We start from the raw sequence: 27,539 nt of genomic DNA, 5'->3' as shown, positions 1-27,539 counted from the left end.
TGCACACTCCCCAGTTCGACTCTACCATGAAGCAATGCACCTTCAACAGGGCCGAAGAACCACCTGGCAAGTTTACTGCTAACATTACCTCACCTTAGCCAGGTACTCCCCTATTTTTAGACCACCCCCTTTCTTCTAGAAATCACAGGCACAAATAGCCCTCCCAGAACCCACCTCACCTAAGGAAATGGGACTCCCCCATCCCCACATCAGCCAGCTCCTCCCACCTGACATCATTAAGGATGTTCTCTTCACCAAAAGCCCAAGGCCTCCTCTTATATCATGCTGAACCAGCGTACCCACTGGTCTACCTGCTCTGAGAAATGTGTTTTAATTTATATTTTTAAATATAAATTATAGTTTATATATATTTAAATTATATCTTAAACCTCTAGACTCAGCAAACCAATAATCCATAAAGACTCTGTGGAAAAGAGAATAGGGCATTATTCTTTTTCTTTTAAGTTTTTGGCCTTTATCTCTGGTCAGCTTAAATGGAGTTAGGAAAATGTAGTGAGAACTCATCTTCCAGAATTTCCATTCTGTCTTTCTTTCTTTCTTTCTTTTTTTCTTTCTTTCTTTTTTTTTTTTTTTAAAGAGATCTCATTCTTTTGGGAGACTGATGAGCAAGAATCATGCAAACCTCAGATAGAGCGCAGCTTATCCAATCACTCCATTCCTCTGGAATGACATGTCTGAAGGACAGTTGGGACACTGATTTCACTTCCAGGCAGTGGAGCACCCCAAAAGCCCTACTTGTGAACAGCAGCATAATCCTTAGTATGAGAAGACAGAATTTCAAGACCAAGCACATGGAAGCAAGTCTGTAAGGCCTATCAAGCCCACGATCTCCCCAGGTTATCCCAGACTGCGGGCAAGAAGTCAGCAGGCAGCTCTGGGCCAAGTTCAGCCAAAGAATGAAGCCAGCAGCCAAAGGATCCCAGTGAATGAGGGCCACAGCTGGCCAGGCTGGAGCAAAGAAAGACGAGCGCATCCCCAGCACCATCTCCCATCTCTCAGATTTCCCCTCACACGTGGAGCCCCAGCACTGGGAGGCTGGGAGCTTGTGCTCAGTCTAGGCTACAAAGAGCAACCCTGTCTCAAAAAACAGCAGGGGAAAAAGAAGGAGGAAATGGAGACTCTTGCTTATTCCTGCAAAATAGGAGAGATGACAGGAAGTAGTTCAACTATACAGAGATCTAAAATATAACCAAGGCATGAGAGCAGGTCTCCCCTGGTCTCCAGGTCCTACTGCTGTGTTCTCTTTCATTCTCTTCTCCTGAATGTGGGTGGGACGTGTAGCATCAGGAGAGCCACATGTCACAGCTCCAATCACACTAGAATCTCTCTTACTGATTTGGTGAAACAAAACACCATGTTGGGAACCCACATGACAAGGAATTGAGTGACCTCCAGACAGCTAGCAAGAAAAATAGGTCTTTGGGGCTGGAAGGATGGGTCAGAAGTTAAAGTACTTGCCACATAACCATGAGGACCTGGATTTGAAACCCCAGAACCCACATAAATGCCTAGTGGAGTGGTGGTCAGCTACAGTCCTAGCACTAGGAAGGCGCAACAGATGATCCATAGAGCAAGCTGGCTAGCAAAGCTAGACATGTTGGCAATTCCTGGCTTTGACTGAGACCCGGCCTCAAGAGACAGGGTGGGAAGAGTAATGGAGGATGCTCCCAACATCAACCTTGGGCTTCCACATGCATGCACACAAAGGTGCATGTTCATCCACACACGTGTGCACCTGTATATGTGCAAAAACATGCATACACAAATGTAAAATCCACACGCAGGAAAAATGGAAAAAGAAAACCAGCAAAGCCCTTCCTTTACCCAGAAGCTTGAGCTGACAGCAGCCCCCGGAGTCTGAAGCTGTCCAGCCTCAGATGGAACTGTAGCTCAGCGTGTATGCAACAGAGTGTTACCAGATTCTGGACCCCCAAAGGATCACAGGGTGATAACATGTGCTCCTCAGGATGACAAGTCTCTGGTCACACTGTGACACTGCAGCAGAAAATGAACCCAGGTCAACAGGAGTGAGCTAGCCAATTAATAACAGGAACCATGGGGAGAAGGGCCATCGGGTCTCCTCGCTCACACATCACACCAAGATACTGTCTTCCTCTGGATGGAGCGGGACCTCTCATTTTCATCTCATCAACAAAATAAAGCAAAGGTGCACGAGGAAGTCTACATATTGAAAGGTTCAAACATGAAAGCTCAACCCCAAAGAGAAAACACAAGTTTTTTATGCCCAGATGCAATGAAAGAAAAAACAGAATGTGGTTAAACAGGGAGATATTTACTGTAACCTGCATCACAAAAGACTAATTTCCTTAATATATAAATAGTTCCCACAAATCAATAAGAGAAAAGTCAGTTAAGATCAATTCCACAACAGAAGGGGTATGAACAGATTGTAGGAAAGGAACAGCAGAAAGGGTCTTAGACTTCGGAGAAGATGTTTGCTCACAAGAACTACATGAGATTCCTAAGCAGGATCAAATGTACTCACACACTTTGCTTGAAAGCAGTAGGGAGCCGACACACTCACCTTCTGCTGGCAGGGAACAGACTGGTACAACTTCTCTAGCGGGCCATTACACAGCAGCTATCAAAACCATAAGTACTCTTGGCTCCCAGGCTCAACAACTCTACCTCTAGGGAGAGCAGAATGGTGTGTGTATAAGGCCATGCAGCAGTAAAAACCTACCCACAGGAGATCACAGCAATAATGTACAATACATCTAGATAACAGAACAACATGAACCGTGTAACTACAATGAGGGTGCTTTGGCCTGATATAGGGACAAAGTTCAAAAGACAGATGAGAAGTTTGTCTCTGCCCTGACAGGGAAATCTCTGAAACTTATTAGTAAAGAAATAATAAAAATAGTCAAAATTGAGACTGCTTCAGAGAGACATATGGAGAAGCTGGGGTCAGAGCAAAAGGAGATTTTCACTCTGTATTCTTATACACATCATGAATACTAAACCATCTGGCTGTATTTGTTTTTCAAAACAAAAAATTCAAATTAATAAGGAAGCTGCCTTGGAACTAGACACACACATGTACACAAACAGCTTCCTCTTTAAAGGCACTCAGAATCCAAGTGTTGGTTCTCAAGCAATGGTCAGTAATAAGCCAGGCAGGGGTTGGCAGCATGAGAAAGGGAAGTGTGTCTTGCCTGTGCTCTCTTCCCAATTATGTAGCGTTTCATATGTACATATATGTGTACATTGTATATGTAGCCAATTATGTAGCATTTCATATGTACATGTATGTGTACATTGTATATGTAGCCAATTATGTAGCATTTCATATGTACATGTATGTGTACATTGTATATGTAGCCAGTTTCAAAAACAATCATTAAATGATGGCCACACAAGCCACTTGAGATGGTCCACACCTGTCATCCCAGAACTCGGGAGAGGCTAGATGCAGGAGAATTGCTGTGGAACAATCCTTTTGTATGCTGTGAAAATCTGTTGCTCTCATTGGTTTACTACAGAGCTAACTGGCCAATAGCTAGGCAGAAAGAAGTTAGGCCGGAAAGCCAGACTGAGAGAATGCAAGCAAGGAGGGCAGAGTTGCCAGCCAGGCGCAGAGGAAGGAGATGAACATGGAGCATGCGGAAAAAGTACCGCCATGTAAGAGGGGTAGATAAGAAATGTGGGTTAATTTAAGTTGAAAGAGCTAGTTAGTAACAAGCCTAAGTTATCGGTCGAGCATTTATAATTAATAATAAGTCTCTACGTGGTTATTTGGAGAGCTGGCGGTCCTGATGAAAAACTCCACCTACAGAGGATCATAGGTTTGAAACCAGACAGCTACACAGCAAGATCCTGTCTCAAATAGTAGTAGTAGTAGTGAGGGGGCCTGCAAATGGCTTAGCAGGTAAAGGCACCTTCCATCAAGTCCAGTGACCTAAGTTGGATCCCCAGAACCCTTACATTGTAGCAGAGAACGAACTTCCTGTCCAGTCTCTTGCTGGCCATTTCCCCTTAGTGTCTATACAGGCGCAAATTTCCTCTTTTTGGGACACCACTCACACTAGACCAGAGCCTAGCCACATGGTCTAAGTTTACCTTCACAGCCTCTGCAGAGGCTCAGTCTCCAACAGAATTATGTTCTTCATGAAGTATTGGGTCTCAACATATGAATTTGGGGTACAAACGAGCTCATAAGAATGGCCAACATCTCATGTTACACACCTCAAGAAAAACCTCCAGTGGGGCTAGGGATGCAGTTCAGTTTGTGGAGTGCTTGTCTTGGCGTGCCCAAGACTATATAAAACTGGGCATGGTAATACACACCTATAACCTCCTCACTCAGGAAGCAGAGACAGGAGGTTCAGGACGTCAGTCATCTTTGGCCACAAAGAAGAGTTTAAAGGCAGATAGGCTACATGGGACCCTATCCCAACCCCACCCCACCCCACCCCACCCCTCGCGGGGAGGTGGAAGCCTCAGCTCCGGGAAGACAACTCTGAGATGAAATGCCTGCAGCGTAAGCGTGAGGACCTGAGTTTAGAGCCCCAGGGCCCACACAAAGCGGGACGCGGTAGTAGAGTCTGATGTGAGAGAGAACAACCGCAGTCTCTTCACCTTGATGAGGCAGAAGGCAGAGACAGGAGAATCTCCGGAGGCTCGCAGCATTCATGGGTAGGCTTGTCCATGGTCACTAAGCGACCTGGCCTCAAACAAGGTGAAAGGAGAGGACTAACACCCAAGGGTCCCGCTCCTATCCCCACCCCCCCCACACACACACATTTTTTAAAAACCTCTTCTAGAATCCCACTGTCCTTTCCACATCACAAGCCCTACTTTCAACTCATACTTGTACTGGGGAAATTATGGAGTGAATTTTCACACTTTTTTCAACTACAGGCAGACTGGACTGTGTTGACTCCACAGAATGGGCCCGAGGCCCCGGTTTCCCCCAGACTCACGGAAACGTGGGCCATGGCATCAGTCTCCACCCCACAATTGGACCTGCCGTACAGAAGATACCCGGCTGTGTCTGCTTAGCAAAAGGAAACCCGCCTTCACCAAGCTACTCAGGGAAACTTCACCCCCATCCCGGACCGAATGAGATCCACACTGCAATTGTACGGCCTCCCTCTGAGACCACAATGCTCATTAAGATGTCCTAGATTACCAGCCTCAGGAAGTCACCACTGAGCCGGCTCAGCAGTGAAAATGAGGGCATGGACTTGGCAGTGCCCACACATACACACCCCCTATCGGGCACCCCCCCCACACACACACACACACACAGCTCCACTTGTGTCTGCCTGAGTGCTGAGTGACTCAGGGCAGAAGGTTTAACACCTCTGAGCCCTTTGTGCTCTTTGACAAAACAGGGTTAGCAGCCGATTGTTCCCACAGGCTGCTCTGGCAATTACAAGCAGCCGAGTGGGTTAAGACAGGAGAGTTCCATGATTTCATCCTCTGGAGACTAGAAGTTCAAAGTCAAAATGTTGAATGGCCAATTCCAGGGAGAACTCCTCCATGGATCTCTAGATTTTAGTAGTTGCTGAAAATCCCAGGCATCCCTTGGCTTATGTGAACATCAGCCCAATTTCCCTGTTATGAGCATCATTTTCCCAGACGTGTGTGTGTGTGTGTGTGTCCTTGGTATGGGGAAGGGGCATGGGACACACATCAGGAACTGGGGAGATGGCAGTCAGTGAAGTGTTTGTTATGCAAGCCTTATGATCTAAGTATAATCCATAGAGTTCATGGCTTTTTAAAAAAATAGGAAAGGTCACGTGACTTTCAACCCCAGCACCAAGGAGGCAGAGCGAAGAGGGTCCCTTGTGCTTGGTGGCTAGTCAGCCTAAACTAATCACTGAGCTCGAGGTCCATCACAGACCTTGTCTCAAAAAGACAAGGTAAAGGCTAGAGAGTGTAGGAGTGTTTGCTGTGCAAGCCTGAGGACCCACATGAACAGTGGGATGCAGCCATGCACACACCATAAATCTAATGCTACAGAGGGTGGGGATGAGAATCTAGGGCTTACCAGCTGCCAGCTATCTATCTCTACAGTTAGTAAGGGCCCTATCTCAAAGGAATAAGTGACAAGAGTAGGACATCCAATGTCTTCCTCGGGCCTTCATGGGTGCACACACCACACGTATACACACTCCAAAGGAGATAGGTCCTAGGGTTGACATCTGGTTCCACACAAATGCACACACGTGCACCTACTTGACTGTATGTGTACACACACACACACACACACACACAAAACCTCCAAAACTGATTAAGATTGAGTATATCAACGAAGACCCCTTTCCTACAACATGTCAGATTTATAGGTAAGAATTTCAGTAGCTAGAGCTTGGACATATCTTTTGGGGACACACAATTCAAGATTCTTGAGTCCTGACTCATGAAAGGATTAAAGGCAGCGAGGACAATGCCGGATCACACAGACAGGAAGCTCTCGTCTTGCCACACACAGAACAGCTTTATGCTACACAGAAGCCTCTCTCCTGAAAGATCAAGTCTGGCCTCTCTGCTCCTCACAAAAACAAAGACCACATGTAGCGCTATATGTTTGTGTTTTAACAAATAAAGCTTGCCTGAAGATCAGAGTACAGAACTAAGCCACTAGAGGCCAGGGAATTGTGGCCCACACCTTTAATCCCAGGCCTCCTGAGACAGAGGCACAGGGACCTCTGTTAGTTCAAGGCCACCCTGGGCTACACAAAATTGAATCTGTCTAAAAGAGGAACAGAGCTCACGCAAAGGTGGTTCCAGCACTTGGGATCCCACGCCTTTAATCCCAGCACTGGAGAGGTGGAGACAGGAGTGATATGGCTGGGAGGAGAGAGGAGCTGGACGCAGTCTGAGGCTTGGTGGAGACAGTTCCAGTCTGAGGATCAGCCCTGCAGTCAGAAGATAAAATCTGAGGAGACAGTCTGAGCATTGGTAGAGGTACAAGGTCTCTGTAGTGGCTGGCCTCTCTGCTTCTCTATCTCTCAGCTTTCACCCCCTAATATCTGACTCCGAGTTTTTACTAAGAACAATTAGAACTCGGGCTACAACATGCAAAAAACCAAAAGCTAACAAGCTGGCATCCTCACAGCCAATGAGCTGTTACAACTTTCCAAGCAAACCAGAAGTTGGTACCAAGTCACGGGTGTAACTACCTTTTCAGTGAGTCTCTGAACAAAAGCCTCTACGCACCCATGTGGGCCCCACAGGCCTCCTCCCTGGAAAAGCGGATTGGACCAAGGGCAAACCCCACAGGCTGCTGTGAAAGCAGAGAGGGTCTCCTCAAGGAGTGTGCCTCTGGTTCTACCATGCAGCTACCTGCAGGACAGAAACTTCCAGAGACAAAGTCCTAGAAACAGCACAGGCCATGGAGACAGACAGCCCAAGCAAGGCTAGGCCTGAGCAGCCTCACACTGTGGCTCCCTGGGGAGCTGGAAGAGCTGCAGTCACAGAAGTGATTAGTAGATCACAGGCAGGGCCTTCTCTTCCCTCACGCGGCCATCATCAGCCTCTCCCTTTCACACCAATCAAAACTGCTGCTCACGACTTGAGGACGGCTTTGACTGAGCTCCTGAAGTGGTTAGGTGTCTGCAGAGTAGATTTTCTCCATGGATAATGCTTGAAAATGAGGAAGTTAAATGGCCGAGAGAACCTGGGACCCATTAACCAGCTAGTCAGTCAGAGCGTCCATTAAAAGAGAAAAATGGCTGGATAGCTGAAAAGCATCCTTGGGCAGCTGTTCAAAGATTCCATTATGAGTTATCAAGGAGGTTCTCTGGGGCGCACGCCAACCAGAGTGGGGAGCAGCTACGGCCAAGGGACAGGAAGGTAGGGCGAGCTGCAGAAGTCTGGGGGTCCTCTTCGCTTCCTGAACCTTCAGTACGGGGACTAAGACAACCGTGCCAAGACTCGACTCCTCTGTGTGAGGGGCAGGTGCCACCACAGTGCCTGTGCAGAAGACACGCAGCATAGCTGGACTTCAGGAGCACTTGGGATGCCCTGGGGTGATGGAGTCAAAAACTGAGATCTATACACAATCGAGTGTAATGAGTACATCTGTCGGATGGAGGCAAACGGTGTGGATGTGGAGACTCTGGTAAGAGGTTTCAATTTAAAAGGTGACAATAGGCTGAGCGTGTGAACTAGGTTTGAGAAATTAAAGCAGGAAGTGGAGTCAGCTAGGTCAAACTGGTTCCCAGACTTGGATACTGTAAACCAATAAAACAATGGAGAGAGAGGGGAGAAGGCACGCGCGTGCAGAGAGAGAGAGAGAGAGAGAGAGAGAGAGAGAGAGAGAGAAGGGGAGGGGAGGGGAGGGGAGGGGAGGAGAGGGGAGGGGAGGGAAATCCCAAAAGTTGGGTTTCTTACCCTGGGTCACCTACTTTTCTGTGGTGAGACAAGAAATAAAAAAATGTGCCTATTTCTATTATTCCATCACCACTGTATGAACGCAGTCAGTGCTCCTGTTCTATTTGTATGCATGTGTAGGTGTGTGCATGCGTGTGTGTGTATGTGTGTCTCTGTGTGTGTCTGTGTGTATATGTCTGCGCGCGTGTGAGCTGGGTGTAATCACCCAGAGATGAGCACTCACATAAGGATCAACAAAATCTACTGAAACAGTCCGAGAGCTGCAAGGCGGCTACAGACGAAAGTGCCCGGACATGTCACCGCCATCACTGTAGACAGCTCAACTAAGCCCCTGAAAATTTAGAAGTTTGGGGGATAGATTTACTCTGAATTCCAACTCTGAGACTTGGTGGAAAGGCAACGTAAGTACATTAGATACCCAGAGTGTCCATTTTATCATCTGTGAAGTGGATATAATATTGTCCCTGTCCCCAAAGAATCTGTTAGATGATTCAGGATTAGCTCCCAACTGACCCCCAGGTAGGTGCTAATGAATGTGGGTGCCTGGCTATCTTGATCCCCTCCCTCTTTCAGTACATTTCACCCACAGCTGTCTTCACAATGGCCTCCAATTCCTCTGCATGGTGAGGTTCTCTGTCCCACCTGAACTGCCCCGAACCTGAAAATTAGTCACCCCACATCCTCCCACGTCAAGATCCAGATCCGTCCTGGCAGGACTGTCTGTACATCTGGGCCCAGATACGCGGCATAAAAACACCCTGGCCCACGACAGTATTTTCACTCTTCAGCCAACAAGAGCAGAAAATGAAGAAATACTCCGGCATGCCTTCATAGACTTAAAGGATCAGGCTTTATTCTGAACACAACCTACGGCTATATTTTTATATTAAAATGTGATTTGGGGGGATAGAAAGATACTTCGATCAATAAAACACTTGCTAAGACATGAGCTCAATCTCCAGAACCCATGTTTTCAAAGAGCCAGGTGTGGTGAAGCGGACTTAAAATTCCAGTGCTGGGAAAGCAGAGACAGGTGTGGACCCCTGGGGCTCGTGGCCCAGACAGCTTAGCCAACAAGGCAAGTTCCAATTCCCTGAGAGATGATCTCTCCAAAACCAAAGTGGATGATGCTGAGAAACGACACCTGAGGCTGACCTCTGACCTCCACACACATGCACAAGCACAAACATGCATATACCTACACACACACACACGCATGCACACACAAGCATGCACACACACGCATGCACACACACGCACGCACACACACGCACGCACACACACGCATGCACACACTTTACACACATACAAGTAGAATAAACACTGCATTCATGCAGTGGTGATGAAATAATAGAGGCACATTTTTTCATTGTCTTGTTTCACCACAGAAAAGTAAGTGACCCAGGGTAAGAAACCCAACTTTTGGGATTTCTTTCTTTCTTTTTTTTCCCCACTATTTTATTGGTATCCAAGTCTGGAAACCACCAAGCTACGGAAATCAGTTTGGCCTAGCCGACTCCACTTCCTCCTGGTTTAATGTCTCAAATCCAATCCACATGCACAGCCTCCTCTCACCAAAGTCTCCACATCCACACCCTGGTTTGCCTCCAGTCTACATCTGACAGCCTAGGCCATGCCCTTGTCACCCCAGAGCCTCCGAGGGCAGGCCGATCCCAGCCTATCTGAACAGAGCGCCCATTAAGGCAGAGGCTGCAGCATACAGACTCAGTTCATCTCCATAATGTTCATCACCAACCACAGAGCAAGGGGAGAGATGGGCAAGCCAAGCCTTGTCCACGTCCCAGCAAGTCACTAAGCTTCTGAGTTCTGCTCTTCCACTAGGCCTAGCTGTGCTCAACAGAGTCCCTTCCTCCTAACGACCTTGAGGGCGTGCCAAGAAAATGAGGTGGACGAAGGTTTCCACAGGTCTGGGGCCTGGGACACAGTTAAGTGCCAACCAGTAAGGAACACTGAACAAAAGGAGTACTCACAGGAGGGTGTGTCCACGTGTCCTCTTTCTAGCTCCACCTCTACTGCCCCCTCTGTTTCCACAAAATGAGTAGATACAACATCCAAAATGTAGTGCACACACACTCAGGCCCACGCCTGAACTCAGCCCAGGCCAGTCTGGAATTAATTCCATTTCAGCACGCACTGTACAACACCTGAACTCTCTGTGCAGTTTCTCTTGAGAAACTCCCAGTTACTTAGGAACCACACCCACTGTGTTGCCTTACAAGTGAGGGAACAATAAGACATTGTAAAACACAGTGACATCCCAGAGAGACTGCTTAGCAGAGGGGGTGAATACCTCATATCCAATGCTGAAGTTTTGGACCAAAGGTTAATAATATTTATATGTGTGCATGTTGCATGACCTCTCTCTCTCTCTCTCTCTCTCTCTCTCTCTCTCTCTCTCTCTCTCTCACACACACACACACACACACACACACAAATATATATGCAACCTATAATCTCAGGCTGTACAAGTAGACAATAACTAGAAATCAAATCCCACAGACTTAAAACTATTGCCCTTGAGGTCTGGGCTTCCTCCCCCAACACTTCTGACATCCTGTCGGTTTATGATTTCCACCAAGCCCCACCTCCATCACATTGCTGATCTGACCACATCTACTTCTGCCTGAGTCTTTACCACATTCTATCTAATCTGTCTTCACAGTACCACTTCCATGTGACATGGATATTTATTTTGAAAAGCCAATCTTTTATGCTATTCTGTTTCCTCATATACCTTAGGCTTCTGATCCACTAAATGGTGTTCTGTGCACATATACGTTTCAAGTCTAAAGTGAATTTCATTTATTTCCATCCTCCAGCTCTCCCATGAAATTTAAACAGAAAAAGGAGTCATCAGTGTGGATCCTTTAAAACATATGAGTTTTTTCCCGTTTTTTTTCCCAAGCCAAGATTCTGCATCTCCCTGAAAAGTCTCTTTCATGTATGGTGGCCAAAAAGGCCCCCAAACTCAGGAGCCTTTCAGAAGCAGCTGTTGAGGCTCTAAAAGCCAGCGCAGACCAACACAGAGAAGAGCATCACCAGTCACTGCCTCCACGCCATGACCTCACACGGTGGGCACACCCTCCTCCATCCAAAGTTCAGGATGGGAACAGGACCTTGGGTGAAGATGCCAACATACTGAGATGAGCTGTGGCAAGGAGCTGCAGAAGCACACTACACAGTGACGTCTCAGCACACACCCGGAGCTTTAAACCTGGCCCCCAGAAGAGGCCCAGCTGTGACACACAACACCCCAGTCCTGTGCTCAAACGCAGGAGGAGAGGATTTTCTATCCAGCAGGAAAGAGCTATACCTCACTATGTAGCCAGGGCGACTGGGAACTCACTCTGTAGTCTTAGTCTGAAACTCAGAGATCCCAAGATCTCTGCCTCAAGAGTGCTGAGTTTAAAGGCATACACCACCATGGCAAATGTATTTTTCAAAGTTCATTAAGAGCCAGGCATGGTAGCATGCCTATAGCCCCTGCTCTTAGAAGGCTGGGGCACTGAAGCAGGAGAAATAAAAGTTCAAGGACAGCCTGGACTATTATTGGTAATACCCTGTCTCTAGCATGAGGAACTGAGTACAGATACTCAGAACTCACATTAAAAACTCATGGGACCAGCACTTGGGAGGCAGAGGCAGGTGGATCTCTGTGAGTTCGAGACCAGCCTGGTCTACAAGAGCTAGTTCCAGGACAGGCTCCAAAACCACAGAGAAACCCTGTCTCGAAAAACCAAAAAAAAAAAAAAAAAAAAACTCACGGGAATACCCCAACAACCCAGGTTATTGCTAAGGCTGTGTGTTGCTCTCCATGAACCAATGGTAAGGCCCTACTGCTGAAGAAAACACTACAGTAACTCATTGAACATAGAGAAGTCGAGTTGGTACCTACCTAGAGCTTTCATCCCCACCGACTAGTGCCCATGTACTGGAAGGTAGTCTGCACTGCCAGAGAAGAAAAGCAAACACCAATCCATCTACAAACCCTTCGGTGTACAGCAGTGTCCTCCCTGCAAGATATCCAGGTCTTCAATTCAATTCCATTAGTCCTCCTGTCTATTTTTATGCAAATACCATACTGTTTTCATTACTGTAGCTCTACAGTAGAGGACTGATCTCCAAAATATACAAAGAACTCAAGAAATTGGTCATCAAAAGAACAAATAATCCAATAAAAAATGGGATACAGACCTAAACAGAGAACTCTCAACAGAGGAATCTAAAATGGCTGAAAAACACTTAAGAAAATGTTCAATATCCTTAGCTATCAGATAAATGCAAATCAAAATAACTCTGAGATACCATCTTACACCTGTAAGAATGGTCAAGATCAGAAACACTGATAATTTATGCTGGAGACGATGTGGGGTAAAGGGAACACTCTTCCATTGCTGGTGGGAGTACAAACTGGTACATCCCCTTTGGATATAAGTATGGAGATTTCTCAGAAAATTAGGAAACAACCTTCATCAAGACCCAGCAATACCACTTTTGGGTATATATCCAAAGGATGCTCAATCGTGCCACAAGGACATGTGCTCAACTATGTTCACAGCAGCATTATTTGTCATAGCCAGGATCTGGAAACAACCTAAATGCCCCTCAATTAAAGAATAGATAAGGAAAATGTGGTACACTTACACAATGGAGTACTACACAATAGAATAAATAATGACATCTTGAAATCTGTGGGCAAATGGACAAATCTAGAAAACATCATATTGAGTGAGGTAACCCAGACACAGAAAGACAAATATCATATGTACTTACTCATAAGTGTCTTTTAGACATAAAGCAAAGAAAAACCAGCCTACAATTCACAAAGGGCCCAGAGAATCCAGACAACAACGAAGATCCTACGATGGATCTAATTTACATGGAAAGTAGAAAAAGACAAGATTTCTTGAGTAAACTAGGTGCATGGGGTCATGGGAAAGGGTAGAAGGAGGAGTGGGGAGGTTGGGAAGGGAGCAGAGAAAATATATAGCTCAATAAAAACAGTTAAAAAAAGAAAAAGTAAATAGTTTTAAAATAGAAAAGAGAAACTTTTATAATTTTTAAAGGTTTAATAACCATTTAAGTCTTAAGAACGAGCATGAATAAACTATAATATAGTATATGTTTAACAGGATCAAGTGTGAGGTAGAGGTTGATGGGAAACTCTGTCAACCAATCACATCTAGTTAAGGCGTGGCTACCTAGAGCCCAGGAAGAAAAACTGGCAGGACCCAGGTACGTGCTCACTCTGCGCAGCTCCCGCAGGACAGATAGGAAGTTGAACCTCCCACTCTTGTAGCGTGAGTTTCCCCTTATGACCATTAAAATATAACTGTTATTCTTGAGCTGGCCTGGTTATTTCTCGTACCGACCTAATCTGCAACAGAGGTAGCTTTTTAAAAAACAGTGGATTAGTCAGACGGTGGTGGCACACACCTTTAATCCCAGCACTCGGGAAGCAGAGACAAGCGGATCTCTATGAATTCAAGGCCAGCCTGCTCTGCAAGAGCTAGTTCCAGGACAGGCCCCAAAGTTAGAAAAACCCTATCTCAAAAAAAAAAAAAAAAAAAAAAGCAGTGGTTAATTCTAGGTTGGATGCTGAACACAGACTTATGGCTTTTAGAAAAGAAATCTCACTGGCCATGTCTGAAGGATGAGTGGGAAGCTTTCCAGCGAGACTGTGCAAACAACCACAGCCTGAGTTAACGAGACAGAGAGCAAACACGCTCCCCAAGGCTGCATAGAGGGTACAGACTGGAAGGCAGCATCTCTTCCCAGTCAAACTGGCCAGTATCACTTTTGAAAACCCAGGAAGAAACAAAAGACCCCGAGGCAGACCCCTACCTCCACGGTATGCAAGTTAGCACCTACCTACCCACACAGCACCAAGTCTGGGGGCTGGAGCCCTGTCTGCAAATGTTCAGAGGGGGACAGGTTACTGCCGCCGCAGGGCCTCAGGAAGTGTGCTCTTCTCCCTTCTTCCACTCAAGGCATGGGTGACAATTCCCCAGTAAGTCAGTTAGGGAAGGACTCAGGCTGCATGTGACCACTTCCAGCGCAACTCTGGAGTAAGTTAACAGCGGAGTTTGAGTAAATACACATAGAAGGGAAGCATCAAAAGAATAATAAAAAGGGTAACAGAGTCATGTGCCATGTCTTTACATGTCAGCCCACGGTGGGCCACATACACTATAGTGGCTCCATAAAATTATATTGTCTGGTGATGTGCTCTTTACCGAATAACAAAAATTAGCTAACAACATGCTCTTCAGGCCATACCCCTGTGGTTGAATATTTCCTTCAAAAATACTACAAGTGCTTAATAGTACACACACACACACACACACACACACACCCTTTGCTGTCCTTGTAACTGGCCCCATGCTGTCCTTGTCATTTCTCACTCACAGACACCTTTTGGCAGCTGCTGGTGTCAGGCTCCCAGACTAAGCTTAATGAGCCTTCTCATCTGATTAGCAGGACACTGAGCCCCAGAGTGTCCGCGGCCAACAACTCTGCAGATTCAGGGAGCAGCTGAAGGGAAAAGACCCCTGGCGGGGAGCATTCCCCAGATGGACCAGTAAATTCAACTGCCCACTCCTAACTGTGGACATTTTACCACCCACCCAACATTCCTTAGATCTCAACATCAATCATTATTGCCAAAACCTTTTTTCAAAAAATTAAATATTTGTATTCTTTTTTGTATTCTCTTAAGAATCCCGACCTTCTACACACTAGCCAATTTAACAGTTAAAGAGCCTTCAACACTGCCATTATGTTCATGATTTCTCCTGTCTTTTTATGTGGGATGAGGAGGCATCTGTTGGTTAATGAACCTGTTGCCCGTAACTGTGTGGCCTGTTTAATCTATCTTAGTGCGCAATGCCATGTAAAAGCTGAACGGATACCATCAAGTCCCCTTGCAGAACGGATTTTCTCTCTCTAACTCTGCCCTCTATTTCTCTATCTCTTGCTCTTCACTTCCTCTCCTATCAGAACAGACGGGTGACACTTCTTTCTGTGTAAGTGGTAGCAACGTTTCGGTTGACATTTAGTCTTATAGCTGATCTCTATATACACATATACACATCAAATACATGTTCAGCTATGGATACAGGCACAGATACCCTCTTTTACTTCCCTCCGACATTCTAGTCATTGCTGTACTCCTTCCCGGAGTCCTCTGTGCCGTTTCACCAGTCATTTTTTCCCCTTTAAACTGGGCCAAAATAAGCTTCTGAGTGTTTAACGTTTTTTAATAATGATATTTAAATAGAACGGTTTGGCCTTTTTGTTGCTAACTTTCTCCCATTCAGTTAGTAACTACATGAGCCTCCTTGCAGTGAACTTAGGACTCACGGCAGCTTTCATTGACCTGCCGTAACTTTTTACGTGTGGGGCATGCTAGTCTCATAAGGCATGTTTGTAATTTATCGCCTGATTTGAAATTGCTCTAATCTTCTTCCTTCACAAAGACCTCCTTTTCTTCTTAAGACAAGGCTCTCTCTTGTAATGATCCTTGCAAGTCTTTGAAGATCAATTGAGACTGCTCCAAAATCAAGAGGAGAAATAATTAGTCACCAAAGGGCACAGATGGCTCGGGCAGGTAAATTTCATTCCCTGTGGCTTCATCTGGCTCTTTCCCTGATTTGTTATCTTCAAAGTTACAGTCACCTCTCCACACTGCCCCCTCCATTGGTTCTTCTAGATGACTTACTGGAAACCCTGCTGTATGGCTGACATGCCAAGCACTGAACCATGTATCAGAGAGTACCAGAAAGACACAGATATCAAAGAATCCAAGGGACCCCACGTGCCCCATGGAACCTACAGGATTTGTTCAGGATTTATTACAGAGTCACAGTACTTATGAGTGCTTTCAAGGGATGTTGATATTGTCCCATTTACTCTGCATGTTGTTTCCAATCGGGGCAGAGAGAGGATGGTGTGAGCGTGCTGCACGTACAGGAGTGTGTTGGTGATCCCACATGCGCATATGCAGAGGCCAAATCAAGATGTCAGATGTCTTCCTCTGCCATTTTCCACATATTGTCTCGAGACAGAGTCTCCCACTGAAGTAAGCTCACCATTTAAGACTGGACAGGCAGCAAGCACTTGGGAGATGTTTGTTTGTTTCTGCTGCCCCCACCCCCATCCTAACACACAATGCTTGAGTGATGGGCATATGCAACCATAGCCTGATGTTTCTGTAGATGCTTGGAATTTGAACTCAGGTCTATGTGAGAGCAAGTGCTCTTTCCACCAAACCATCTCTCTAGTCTCTATGCGCCAAAGTTTTATTATCTCTTTGATTGCTCTGATATGCTTTAAAAAAAAAAAAAAAGATGAACAACTTCATTATGTTTTCAACATCCATTAGCTTTTCTTGCAGAATCTTTATCATTGTTTAGGGTAACAAAAGAATTTTAGACAGGCTAAATCTTTAGGGTTACATCATTGCTGCCCTGCCTAGGTTCCACGCATGTTTATAGTTTCTTTCTAACATTTACCAGATTGGTTCCATCTTTCATTGGTTCCATCGTTCTTCCAGTTTTATCTCTTTGAAAGTGGTTATTAGCTTTTCTAGTACGCCTTCCCTGGGCTCAGGGAGCAGGACTCACTGGCTAGTATCATGGCTTTAACCATGCTTACAAGGATGTTTTTATAAATCTGCTTTTGAAACACTGTATTCATTTCTGTTCTGCTTTTTCTTAGCATCAACCATTTTTTATGGCCTTGGCGCTAATGAAATGAATACTCTACATTGTAATCACTCTTCCATTTTCCTGCAAACTTTCATTTTATTTTTATAATGAAAAACAAGTTAAATTTAGAATTTTCCAAACCAAATGAGAAGCTTCGACCAACCATGGAACTCACAAGTGTGACTGGGGTTCACTTTTCAGCCATTTCCAATTCGTTAAGGAGAACACTGCTCTGATTCAAGGCAAGGTCTGATGGGAAATGCTCCGGTGGCATCATCAAAGACACACACTCCTGGTCCCCCCGTAACCTCGCTGGACCCCGCAATAATGAGCAGGAGGGGTTTCTAATGCTGTGAAATTAAACCCCCTTTCTACTTTCATTTCTTCATGCCAACACACACACAAGTATCCTGCTGCCACCTGGAAACTGGCACCTTGGGTTTACAAGTCTCCTAAATCAAGCTATTCATAAATTCTACTTGCCTCCAGCTCCAGAATAAGCCCAGTGCCCGCCCTCCCTCTGTGTGGCCACTGTCCAGGATAGAGACAGCCTCGTGGGCACAGTGCACCGTTTGTCAGAAATCAGATGGACTTAGGCACCAGAGAATTCACCCAGTTTATCACCACCCCTGGATGGCACGACGAGTCGCTAAAATTAGAGTGTGGTTCTCATTCTCAGTTCTCAGTAAGACCTTAGGAGCAAGGGTTTAAAGTCCTGGGTCCATTCTGATCTACCCACGACAATTAATGCTTTATAAACTAGAAGCAATCGTAGCATGCAAAGCACTGCCGCCCAGAAGTCCTCCTTGGCCTGGGGAATAAAGACAGGGACAAGAGTTCTTTTTGCAGACGACATGAAAATGTCATCTGATACAGTAAATACCACCAACCATCAACTCAGAAACAAGCAGCTCTCCTGCACGAGAACCATACCCACAGATGTTCAGAGGAGGAAAGAAATTCTTCTGAAAACTTAAACTTCTCTTGTTATTTGTAACACCGTCTTCAGGACTCTGTTTTTGTCTAGAAAATCTGTTTTCAGGTATTTTAAGCAGTGGTCACTCATCTGTGGTACTGACCACTGTTTAAGGCGCAAAGAAATTCCTGGGGCTGGTGAGACAGTTTGGTATGTAAAGACATTTGACACCAAGTCTGCCAACCTGAGTGCTGATTCCAGACACCCAGATGGTAGAACAAGAGAACCAATTCCTGCTAAGCTGTACACACACACACACACACACACACACACACACACACACATCGGGGGGAGAGAAATGTAAAAACAATATTTTGAAAGAAATTCCTTTTGGTTGGTATTCTAAACAAGTATTTTCATAAAAGAGAAAGAAAATTCTTCCCATCATTTATATATTCAATGCCGCAGCAACCTGTTTATGTCACTCTTGTTTCTGTTAATAAACCAAGCCTCTGCCAACGACAACTCAAATGCCCCTAACACTGAGTGTCTACCCAGGAGAAAGGCCGATCACCCATTTCAACCTTCCAATACGTAGCCGGTGCCCTGGAGCAGAGTCAGTGGGACTTCTCCCACTTCAACGGCCTTCTGCCAGCCACGCTCTCCAGCATGACTGGGGGGGAGGGGGGAGTAGGGAGACAGAGGTGGGGAGGGGTGGAGAGGGAGTACGGACAACACTATCCACTCGTGAAGCTCTCTGGCAGAAGGTGGACCATCCACTCACATCTTCCAACAAACGTGGGATGAGAAGACACCACCGCCTGTGGTTAAGAGCACATGCCAATTCTGAAACCACTTTTCCTGGCTAAAAGCTGAGGACAGTGACCCCCACATTTTTTAAAAATTCTTTCTTTTCTTTTTTGAGATTATAATTACGTCATTTATCCATTCCTTTTTCTCTCTCCAAACCCTCTCATACACCCCTACTTGATCTCTTTCAAATTCCTGGCCTCTTTTTTCATAAATTACTATTATATACATGTATGTATGCATATATACATATGTATTCCTAAATACATGAATACAACCTAAGTGGTCGGTGTAATGTTACCTGCACATGTTTCAGGGTTCTCCATTTGGTATTGGGTAATAATCAGTTGGTGCTGAGCGGTGGTGGCGCACGCCTTTAATCCCAGCACTCGGGAGGCAGAGGCAGATCTTTGAGAGTTCAAGGCCAGCCTGGTCTACAGAGCTAGTTCCAGGACAGGCTCCAAAGCTACAGAGAAACCCTATCTCAAAAACAAAAACAAACAAACAACAAACAACAAACAACAAACCAGTTGGTGTCTCTTCTCCAGGGAAGGCTATTTCCTGCTCTCAGCATTAGTTGGTGTGGTTCTTTGTGTACAGCTGAGGCCCCGGGGAGTTTCCTCATCCACTTCAGCATGTCTATTGTCCTTGTTCAGCTCACGTAGCGAGATCTTATGAATGTGGCTTCTGACATTCCTAGGAGACAAAGTCTCACAGCAAACTCCCTGATCTTCTGGCTCTTCTACAATGTTTACAATGTCCCCTGAGCCTTAGGTACTGAACTTGTTTGTAGATGTATCTATTGGGACTGGCCTCCACAACTCTGCATTTTGATTGGTCATGGTTTTCTGTAATGGTCTCCATCTGTTTCAAAGTTTTCTCAATCATGTTGGGAACTATACGTACCTGTGGGTAGAAGGACAAATACTTAGATATAGTTAGGGATTACGCTGAGTACTTGGTTTGGTAAAGTGGTGGCTGTAGGTTCTCCTCCAAGATCCATGCCTTCACTGCCCGGAGTAGTTCGCTAAGTTTCCAGAGTCGAGCATGATTTTCCACTTGTTGAGTGGATCTTGAATCCAATCAGAAGTCTGTTGGTTACTGCCAAGATATATATGCCAATACTGCGCCCTCAGGGTTATTGTGCCCCATGTTGGTGGTTGTTGTGATTCATAGGCATCACAGCTGGGTAAGACTGTTGGTCGCTCTCTTCCTTTGGAAGTGTGCACAGAACCTTCTGGTGTCATGAAAGTTAGTCCTCAGGGAGGAGACTTTCAGTTGACATCACTTTTTACTAGGTTCATCTATAAGATGGCAGAACACACCACCACACCACCTATCTGCATAAATGCCATATACCAAAAAGATGTTGGTACAGCTGTTTTGAAAAGAATGGGCAGAGAGATAAGAGCTGGAATAAAGGCAGGTAAGAGCAGCTCTGACTTTGTAACAGCTTAGACAGAACGGGCATAAGGGCCGGCAGCACAAGAGGTGGCCCGGATGAACCCGGCTGTGAACATCTGTATGCGGTCACTTTCGTCAAGTTCTGCATGCCCAGGTGGAATTTACCTACTGTTGAAAACATCTTTCCAAGGATGATACTAAAATATGGCACTGAAAATATTTATTACATGTGAACATAGAAAGACAGGGGAATGAGGCCAAATGAGTAATAGTTAAGTGTGTATCATTGAAAAAAGAAAGAGTACAATTCCCTATTTCTTTGTAGGTAAAAAGCCAAGCATTAAAAAACTTAAAATAAAAAGGTGTTTGCAAATAGCTGCAACCACATCACCATGGGCTTAGGAGACGAGGGGGTGGAGCTGCCTTCGATGAGCCAAGCAACACAAGCATGGTTAACAGAGACTGCTGAAAACCCCTGAATATCAACGATGGGGCCAATGAGAGCAGGTGGCATGCCCAAGTGGCTTACAGCAGACCTGATAAAACACAATATAAGAAAGCAAGAAAAGATAAGCTACAACCAGCGGTAGTCATGAACTCACTGCATTCTGCCTGTGTGCACATGTGTATTTACTCATGCATCCATCAACATTCAGAGAGCCCACAGTAGTTACTTAGGGGTAGGGAGAGAAGTGAAGGGAGGATTTTAATGTTGCGTTGTCACTCTTCAATATTGTCTGGATTCTGAACACAGGTATTCTGGTGTTTTTAATGGAGCATAACAGCTATATACCTATATTATATGTACGTATATACACATATATACATATAATTGGGCATGATGTTTATATACATATATATCTATATAATAGCCCAGCATCCCATCTGGCAGAGCAGACCTTCAGGGACTGAAGCTGTTCCTACTTTCCCCAGCATCACAGAAGAAACAAGAAACATTACACAAATGTTTAACAGAGTCCCAGGCCTTGAGGAGTTTACATTGTGGTAAGATTAGGGGTTAGTCAGCACAGGTAATAAATAAGACAGAGAGCAAGTGAGGAAAATACAGTAGTGTGCTCTGGCACACATGCACTCACACCCACATGCTTGTATACATCACACATGGGTACAAAACACCACACATGTGTGCACACACAAACACACACAAACCTAAATAACTGAAAAAATGCATCTCTTCTGAATATATACAGACTTCCTCTCATTATCCCTTTATTGATTTAGTATAATAATAATAATCACTCATAGAGCGTTTTAAGCATTGTAAATAACAAAGCACATAGGCTATGCACAAGTTGTATGCAAATACTATTTTTATATAGTATTTATATATAAAAGATGTGAGCATCCATGGTGTCTAAGTGGGGTTCTAGAACCAGTCCCTAAGGACACCAAGCAAAGAAAGGACACACACGCACTTTTGACCAAAGAAGACTAGTGTCCTATAGCCACATAAATTAAGTCAAATCTCAGAAAGACAAAGCTTTAGAAGTCTTAAAACACCAATACGCATATTATCTAGGAAGCTAAAGGAGCAAGCTGGGGTATGTGCTGTCATCTGTGGAACCTTGTTAACCATGTCCAACAGTACTGAATCCATGCACAGTACTGGGATTTCTGTACAGCACTGTTCCCACCCACGTCCACGCTCCAAGCATTCCACTCGCACTAAGAAATGCCTGCAAGGCACCAATGGCAGAAAGAGCTGCTGTCCTTCGTGCCTGAGATCATAAAAAGATCAGCAAACTCACATCCACCCATAGATGTTCGTCATGGGCATATAGCAAGCACTGCATGGCTTTGTACCCTTGAGCAGAACACGTACCTGTGTGTGCAGGGCTGATGTCACACTACTGGACATGTGAAAGAGGCTTTAGAAGAAAGCCTGGTTACCCGAAGACAAAAGAGGACAAGGAGAGCTCCTCAGTGGAGAAGGCTTTCCAAGACGAACAAATGTGCCTGGATGGAAGCCCCACAATCCCCTTTGGGAGCCTGCTTCCTTCATCCTGCAAGTCCAAGCATCAAAGAAGGCAGGAGCCAACTAGTTATATGGCTCATCTGAAGAGAAGAGGAAGGAAAAAAACTTAAGGAAGTCTGGGGGCCAAACAAAGAAGAGGACAGCTGCAAGGCAGGCGTCTTAAAGGAACTCCAGGGCTATAAAGCAACAAAGAACGGAACTTTAAAAGGACTTCAGAGTACCCTGGAAACTCAAGAAACCACCTTGTTGTGAACACAGATAATTTCCTCACAACCTGCAGGACTGCCCCAAGCTGTCCAGGCTTTTGATACCCAGTGAAGGAATTGCAGAGAGGGAAAGGGAGTTGAGAAAGGCAAAGAGAAAAAGAAAGGCAAGAAAACACAACAGCTAAAAATAGATTTGTCCCTGAAGTATCCCGTAACTAGTACAGCTCCAAAACTCTAAGATGAGTCACAGCTCATCTTTTCGTTTTTATTTATACAAAATGATAAACATAAATACAGAGCCCAGCGAATGAGCACCCTGCACCAAAAGCGGCAGCCAAGAAAGGGGGGTTGTTCCACTCAACTCAACAAGGGTACCTTGGTTGATAGCATCCCATGATTTCCACCCATGTGGATGGTGGAGGTGAGGGCACTATGGCAAACCTACATCATCACAAAGATTGAGATCTATTGAAGTATTCACCATGAATATTGGTGAGTCCTTTAGAGACAGCTGGTGCCACTGTTGAATATGCTCAGGGCATTATCCATAAGATGAACAGAACTGAGGAGGGGAAGGACGTTGATAAGCAAACTCTGTGGTGGTTGTGTTAAGTCACAAAATTCTTCAGCAGAGCAAACCCAGGAGCACTGTCCATGAAGGGTTCTGACAAAAGCCTAGTGGTGCCCCGGAGAACCATCAGTCCCTTGGGATCCATGGAATGACAAGCAGCTACTTGCTACCTGAGCTCTTTGGAAAAAGTCAAGCGGTTTTCAAGTTAAGTGGTTGGCAAGATGAACATTTCATATACAGGACTTAGGCCATGAAGCCTGGGGTCCCTTCATCGCCCCATGTAAATGGGCAAACCTTTTAAACAGTAACAGCACCTCACATAATTTCTCAGTCCTGAAATGCTCCCAACTGCTTCAGAACTATCAGACTTAGACTGAATATCTCTCAGCTGCCGGGGACTTACTTAGAATGAATGAAGCCCTTGTTTGAGTCTCAGCACCACATAACCAGGGTGAGGTGGCCTGAAGTAGGAGATTTCTGTCCTGCCCAGTCCCGCAATAAATACACAGAAACCATGTTATTTGCAATACTGTTTGTTCAATAGCTTAATCGTATTTCTGGCTAACTCATATCTTAAATTAACCCATTTCCATTAATCTGTGTATCACCACAAGGCTGTGGCTTACTGGGTAAAGATCCAGGATCTGTCTCGGGTGGGGCTACATGGCTTCTCCCAGACCCCACCTTCTTTCTCCCAGCATTCAGTTTAGTTTTCCCCACCTAGGTCTACTCTACCCTATCACAGGCCAGGGCAGATTCTTTATTTACTAACCAAGAAAAGCAACACATACACAGAAGGACCTCCCACACCAGCGGCCCATGCCTGTAATCTCAGTACTTAAGAGCCAGAGGCTGGAGGATCAAACATTCAAGTTGTCCTCACCTGCATAGTTCAAGACTGATTGTTAGAGGCCAGCCTGGGCTACATAAGACCTTTTGTCAATAAACCAAAACAGGAACAACAACAAAAAAAAAAAAAAAAAAAAAAAAAAAAACCACAGTGGGGTAACACAAGATACTACCAATTTATGCTTGGAACTTTGGTTTCTGACAAGGTTTAAGGCCAGGAACTGACCATCTTGCTATCTACTAGTCAAACGCCCATCCCTTTCCTCCCTAACAGATGTTAAAATACATGATCTAGCAGGTTATCAAGGAAAACAAAAGAAAAAAAATCAAACAAGACCTCACACCCCAGTAGGGAGCCCCAGTGAAAACCCTTTGAAGCTGAAAAGCAACATGGTATGTTTATTTGTATTTCTGTGCAGTTCCATCTACCCCATGCACGGCTAAGCTAAGTGCAGGTACTCAGCTAGTTAAAACATAAATAAAGCCCATCCTCAGGTCATGAAGCAGATCCTTCCAGGAGGAAAAGTTAATAGGCACATTGCTGCAAGGAGAAATGGAAAGGCTTCCCTGACCAGAGGAGAAGGGGGCTGTGGTCTTAGCAAAAGCCAGCAGGAAAGAAAGAAGACCAACCACCTACCCACTGGTCCTTGCATCCACCTTCGAAATATCTAAAACCTCACACACTTAAACCCATCACGTGCATCACCCAAGTTCCAGAAAACAGAACATCAGACAAAATGATGTCCGGCTGAAGCAATCTGAGGCCTCCAGCAGGATACATTAAAAAAAAAACAGTAACAGCTCAATCAATGTTTCACCTCCTTGAGGCAAACAATAAGACAAAGGAAAAGAAAACATGCGCCAAGGTACCTCAGAAACTTGAACAACAACATCCTCTGAACTGTTCTTGGAATTGCAATGGCCTTCCAGCCTCTTAAAGACCCCTTAACACACACTCAGAGGCCAGGTTTCCCTACTGACTATCAGGAGTTGAAAATGCAAAGCCCTGGCTTCTATAACCACTGTGTTACTATTAACTTTGCAGGAAAAGATGGGGGGTAGGATGTGAGACCAAAGTACCTGGTCCAACTGGGAACAACTCAACCCTCTTTCCCAAGACAAGTGGTTGGTGCAAAACACAATTTGTGCTTAAAAGATGATGATTAGTTGTGTGAGCCCATAGAAGTGGCTCTGCTCCATCTTAACACAAGGTCAGAGAGTTCGAGCCAATTATTGCTCCTTCCAGGTCAAACAACAAGATGTTTTGGCCTAAGGTAAAGATGCTGTATGTTTTCCCTAGATAACAGGATGCTTGGGCCAAGGTGTAGCTACTGGATATTTTGCTCCTCAGTGTTTTGAACTCTTGTTTGCTTCTTGTATCATGATAAAGTCTTTTTGCCCTCCCCTTTGGCTTGGGGTATAAAAGGACTTATGGAAAATTAACTGGAGGCTGCAGAATTCACTGGCAGTCTCCTGAATCTGTCCTATGTCTATTTCTTTTGTGTGTCTCTGTTGTTTCTACTTTCTCAATCCACACACCTCCCTCCAAGTATGGAGGAATTACGAGAAAACACTTCAACCCACCTAAAGGCCCTAGAGTAGTCCAAAGCCACAGCCAACTTCTGCCAAGGAACACTGGACTGTCTCTTTTCTATCCCAACCATAGCTCACTATGACTAGTTGATTTGCGTTCCATGCTATACGTTCACAGGCATATTCAAGAACCATTTCTGACAAGAAGAAATACATGCAATTTTTGTGAACTCAAGACCCAACCTATGCAATCCACTACAACAGGGAGATGTGGTAATTAGTGTCCACTGGTCATAAGCAGTAAACACACCCAAGCACTAGCTTGGGTGTTAGCAGGGGACAGGCCATTGCTGTGTGAATTAAATGTGTGAATCCAGACAGATCTTCATGTTTGAGATGCCCTGGAACTGAGGCTCTTCTAACAGTCTCCAAATAACTTGCACCTGCTTCTACCTGCCTAATTCATTTTCCCTCCCTCTCTTCTTCATCATCCCCCTCCCCCATTACTCAAGACAACACAGGGCCTCAGACCTGGTTTAAAAAAAATAAACCACAGCCACCACAGGAGTCTAGTCCTTCACTGGAAGTGGATCAAACCCAGACATTTAAATGGAGTCTCAGAAGAGTGAGGATGATGTCTTGGGCGGAGGGGGCGGGGGTGGGGGAGAAAGAGCTGGTCAGTGGGTTGGGAAGATGCTCAGGACCCGCGACTTCTTGGAAGGGAGGATTCCCTGGCATCTCCAAGGGGTAGCTCAGAATGGTCTCGACTTCCCCCGACAGACACTTCTAGAAACATTTGGGGAAATCTGATATAAATTAGACATGTGAACGACACAAACACGGAGCAAGAAATCTTCAGTAAAGAAAGTTCAGTGAGCATCCATCAGCTGCCCAGAAATAAACATCAGGGGTTAGGGGTGGGCAGAGCTGAGGAGGGACTGCTGACAGCTGTGGCCGGCGGGCAGCAGCACAGGGAAGGACTCCAAGCTGGAATTCGGAGCGTGCCCACATCAGCAGAAAAGTTCCTGGGAACAGCAGTCTGTCTGGGAGGAACCCTGCGGGTCTCAGGATGCATGAGCTCTGAGATGCAGGGACCAACTGCCGATAAAGGAAGCCCAGGGTCCTCTGTTCCCGGCTGCCCGCAGGTTAAGGCGTCGGCGACAGACGACAGAAGTAAAAGATCTGCTCCCAGGATGAGTGAGTGATTCCCACGTTCAGTCCCACTAGATCTCGCTATCCCCAAACCAGACACAGTCCCAGAGGGAGAGAAAGGAAGCTGGGATACAGACGCGGGGGCAGCGGAGATGGGAAACTGAGGCAGAAAAGTGCACGTTAAAGGCTGCGGAAGTCTGGGAAGACCCGAAATCAGGGTAAAGTGTTCTTCCCCTCCTCCGTTCCCAGAACACTGAGCCACACTCGAGCTACGCCCAATCCGGGCGGCCGCCGGGCTCCAGGGAGCGGGCGCCGCACAAAGCTCCGCCCGCGAACACACGACAACAGCACCCGGCGCGCCGGCCCACACAATAGCACACAGCGCGCGCCCCGCCGCGGCCCCTCGCGGGGTCCCGGCCAGCCAGGCGCCCGGGTCCGCCCTCCGCGCACACCCACGCCCGCAGCCCAGGCCCGCGCGCGGAGAACGGACGATCACGGCCAGCCCCCGCGCCCCGGGCCCAGTGAAGCGCGTCGCGAGCCCCTCACTCACCCGCGGTGCTGCTCAGCAGCAGGCACAGCGGCCCCAGCAGCCACATGGCGCGGCCGCCGCTCCGCTGCCCAGCGACGTCGCTGCCCCACGGCCTCGGTCAGACCCCGCCCCTCGCTCCGGCCACGCCCTCCCGCCGACCTAGCCACGCCCCCGCCCTCCCAGGCCGGAGGGCTTAGCCAAGTTCTGCAAGTTCCCGGCTGAGAGTCGCTGCCTGCACTCTACCCCCAGGGTCCTGGTTGCCAGGGTCTTGCAGATCCAGTTCTTGCTGCCTCAGGGGTCAGACTACGAGGACCTCTTAAACCCCTGCTTTGTGCTTGGCCCCGGTTCCCTGTCTTACATCCTAAGGGATGCGACAGACATCTTCTCCCCAGAGCCCAGGTGGATTTATTTTTTTTGGTTTTTCGAGACAGGGTTTCTCTGTAGCTTTGGAGCCTG

The 27,539-nt window shown here is 46.1% G+C and overlaps 1 protein-coding gene across 3 annotated transcripts in view; it reads right to left on the bottom strand.

Annotated features, from left to right (window-relative positions):
• Positions 1-27,185, bottom strand: part of Ldlrad3 (low density lipoprotein receptor class A domain containing 3) — a 242,840-nt gene extending 215,655 nt beyond the window's left edge. For all 3 annotated transcript variants that reach the window (XM_057781969.1, XM_057781970.1, XM_057781971.1), the window contains exon 1: positions 27,105-27,185. In XM_057781969.1, the coding sequence (XP_057637952.1) occupies positions 27,105-27,150 (46 nt within the window). In that variant the 5' untranslated portion in view covers positions 27,151-27,185. The remainder of the gene's footprint in view (positions 1-27,104) is intronic.
• Between the last annotated feature and the right edge of the window lie 354 nt (positions 27,186-27,539).

Source organism: Chionomys nivalis, chromosome 9 (genome assembly GCF_950005125.1).
Source record: "Chionomys nivalis chromosome 9, mChiNiv1.1, whole genome shotgun sequence".
NCBI lineage: Eukaryota > Metazoa > Chordata > Mammalia > Rodentia > Cricetidae > Chionomys > Chionomys nivalis.
This window is presented reverse-complemented; position numbering and strand designations above follow the sequence as displayed.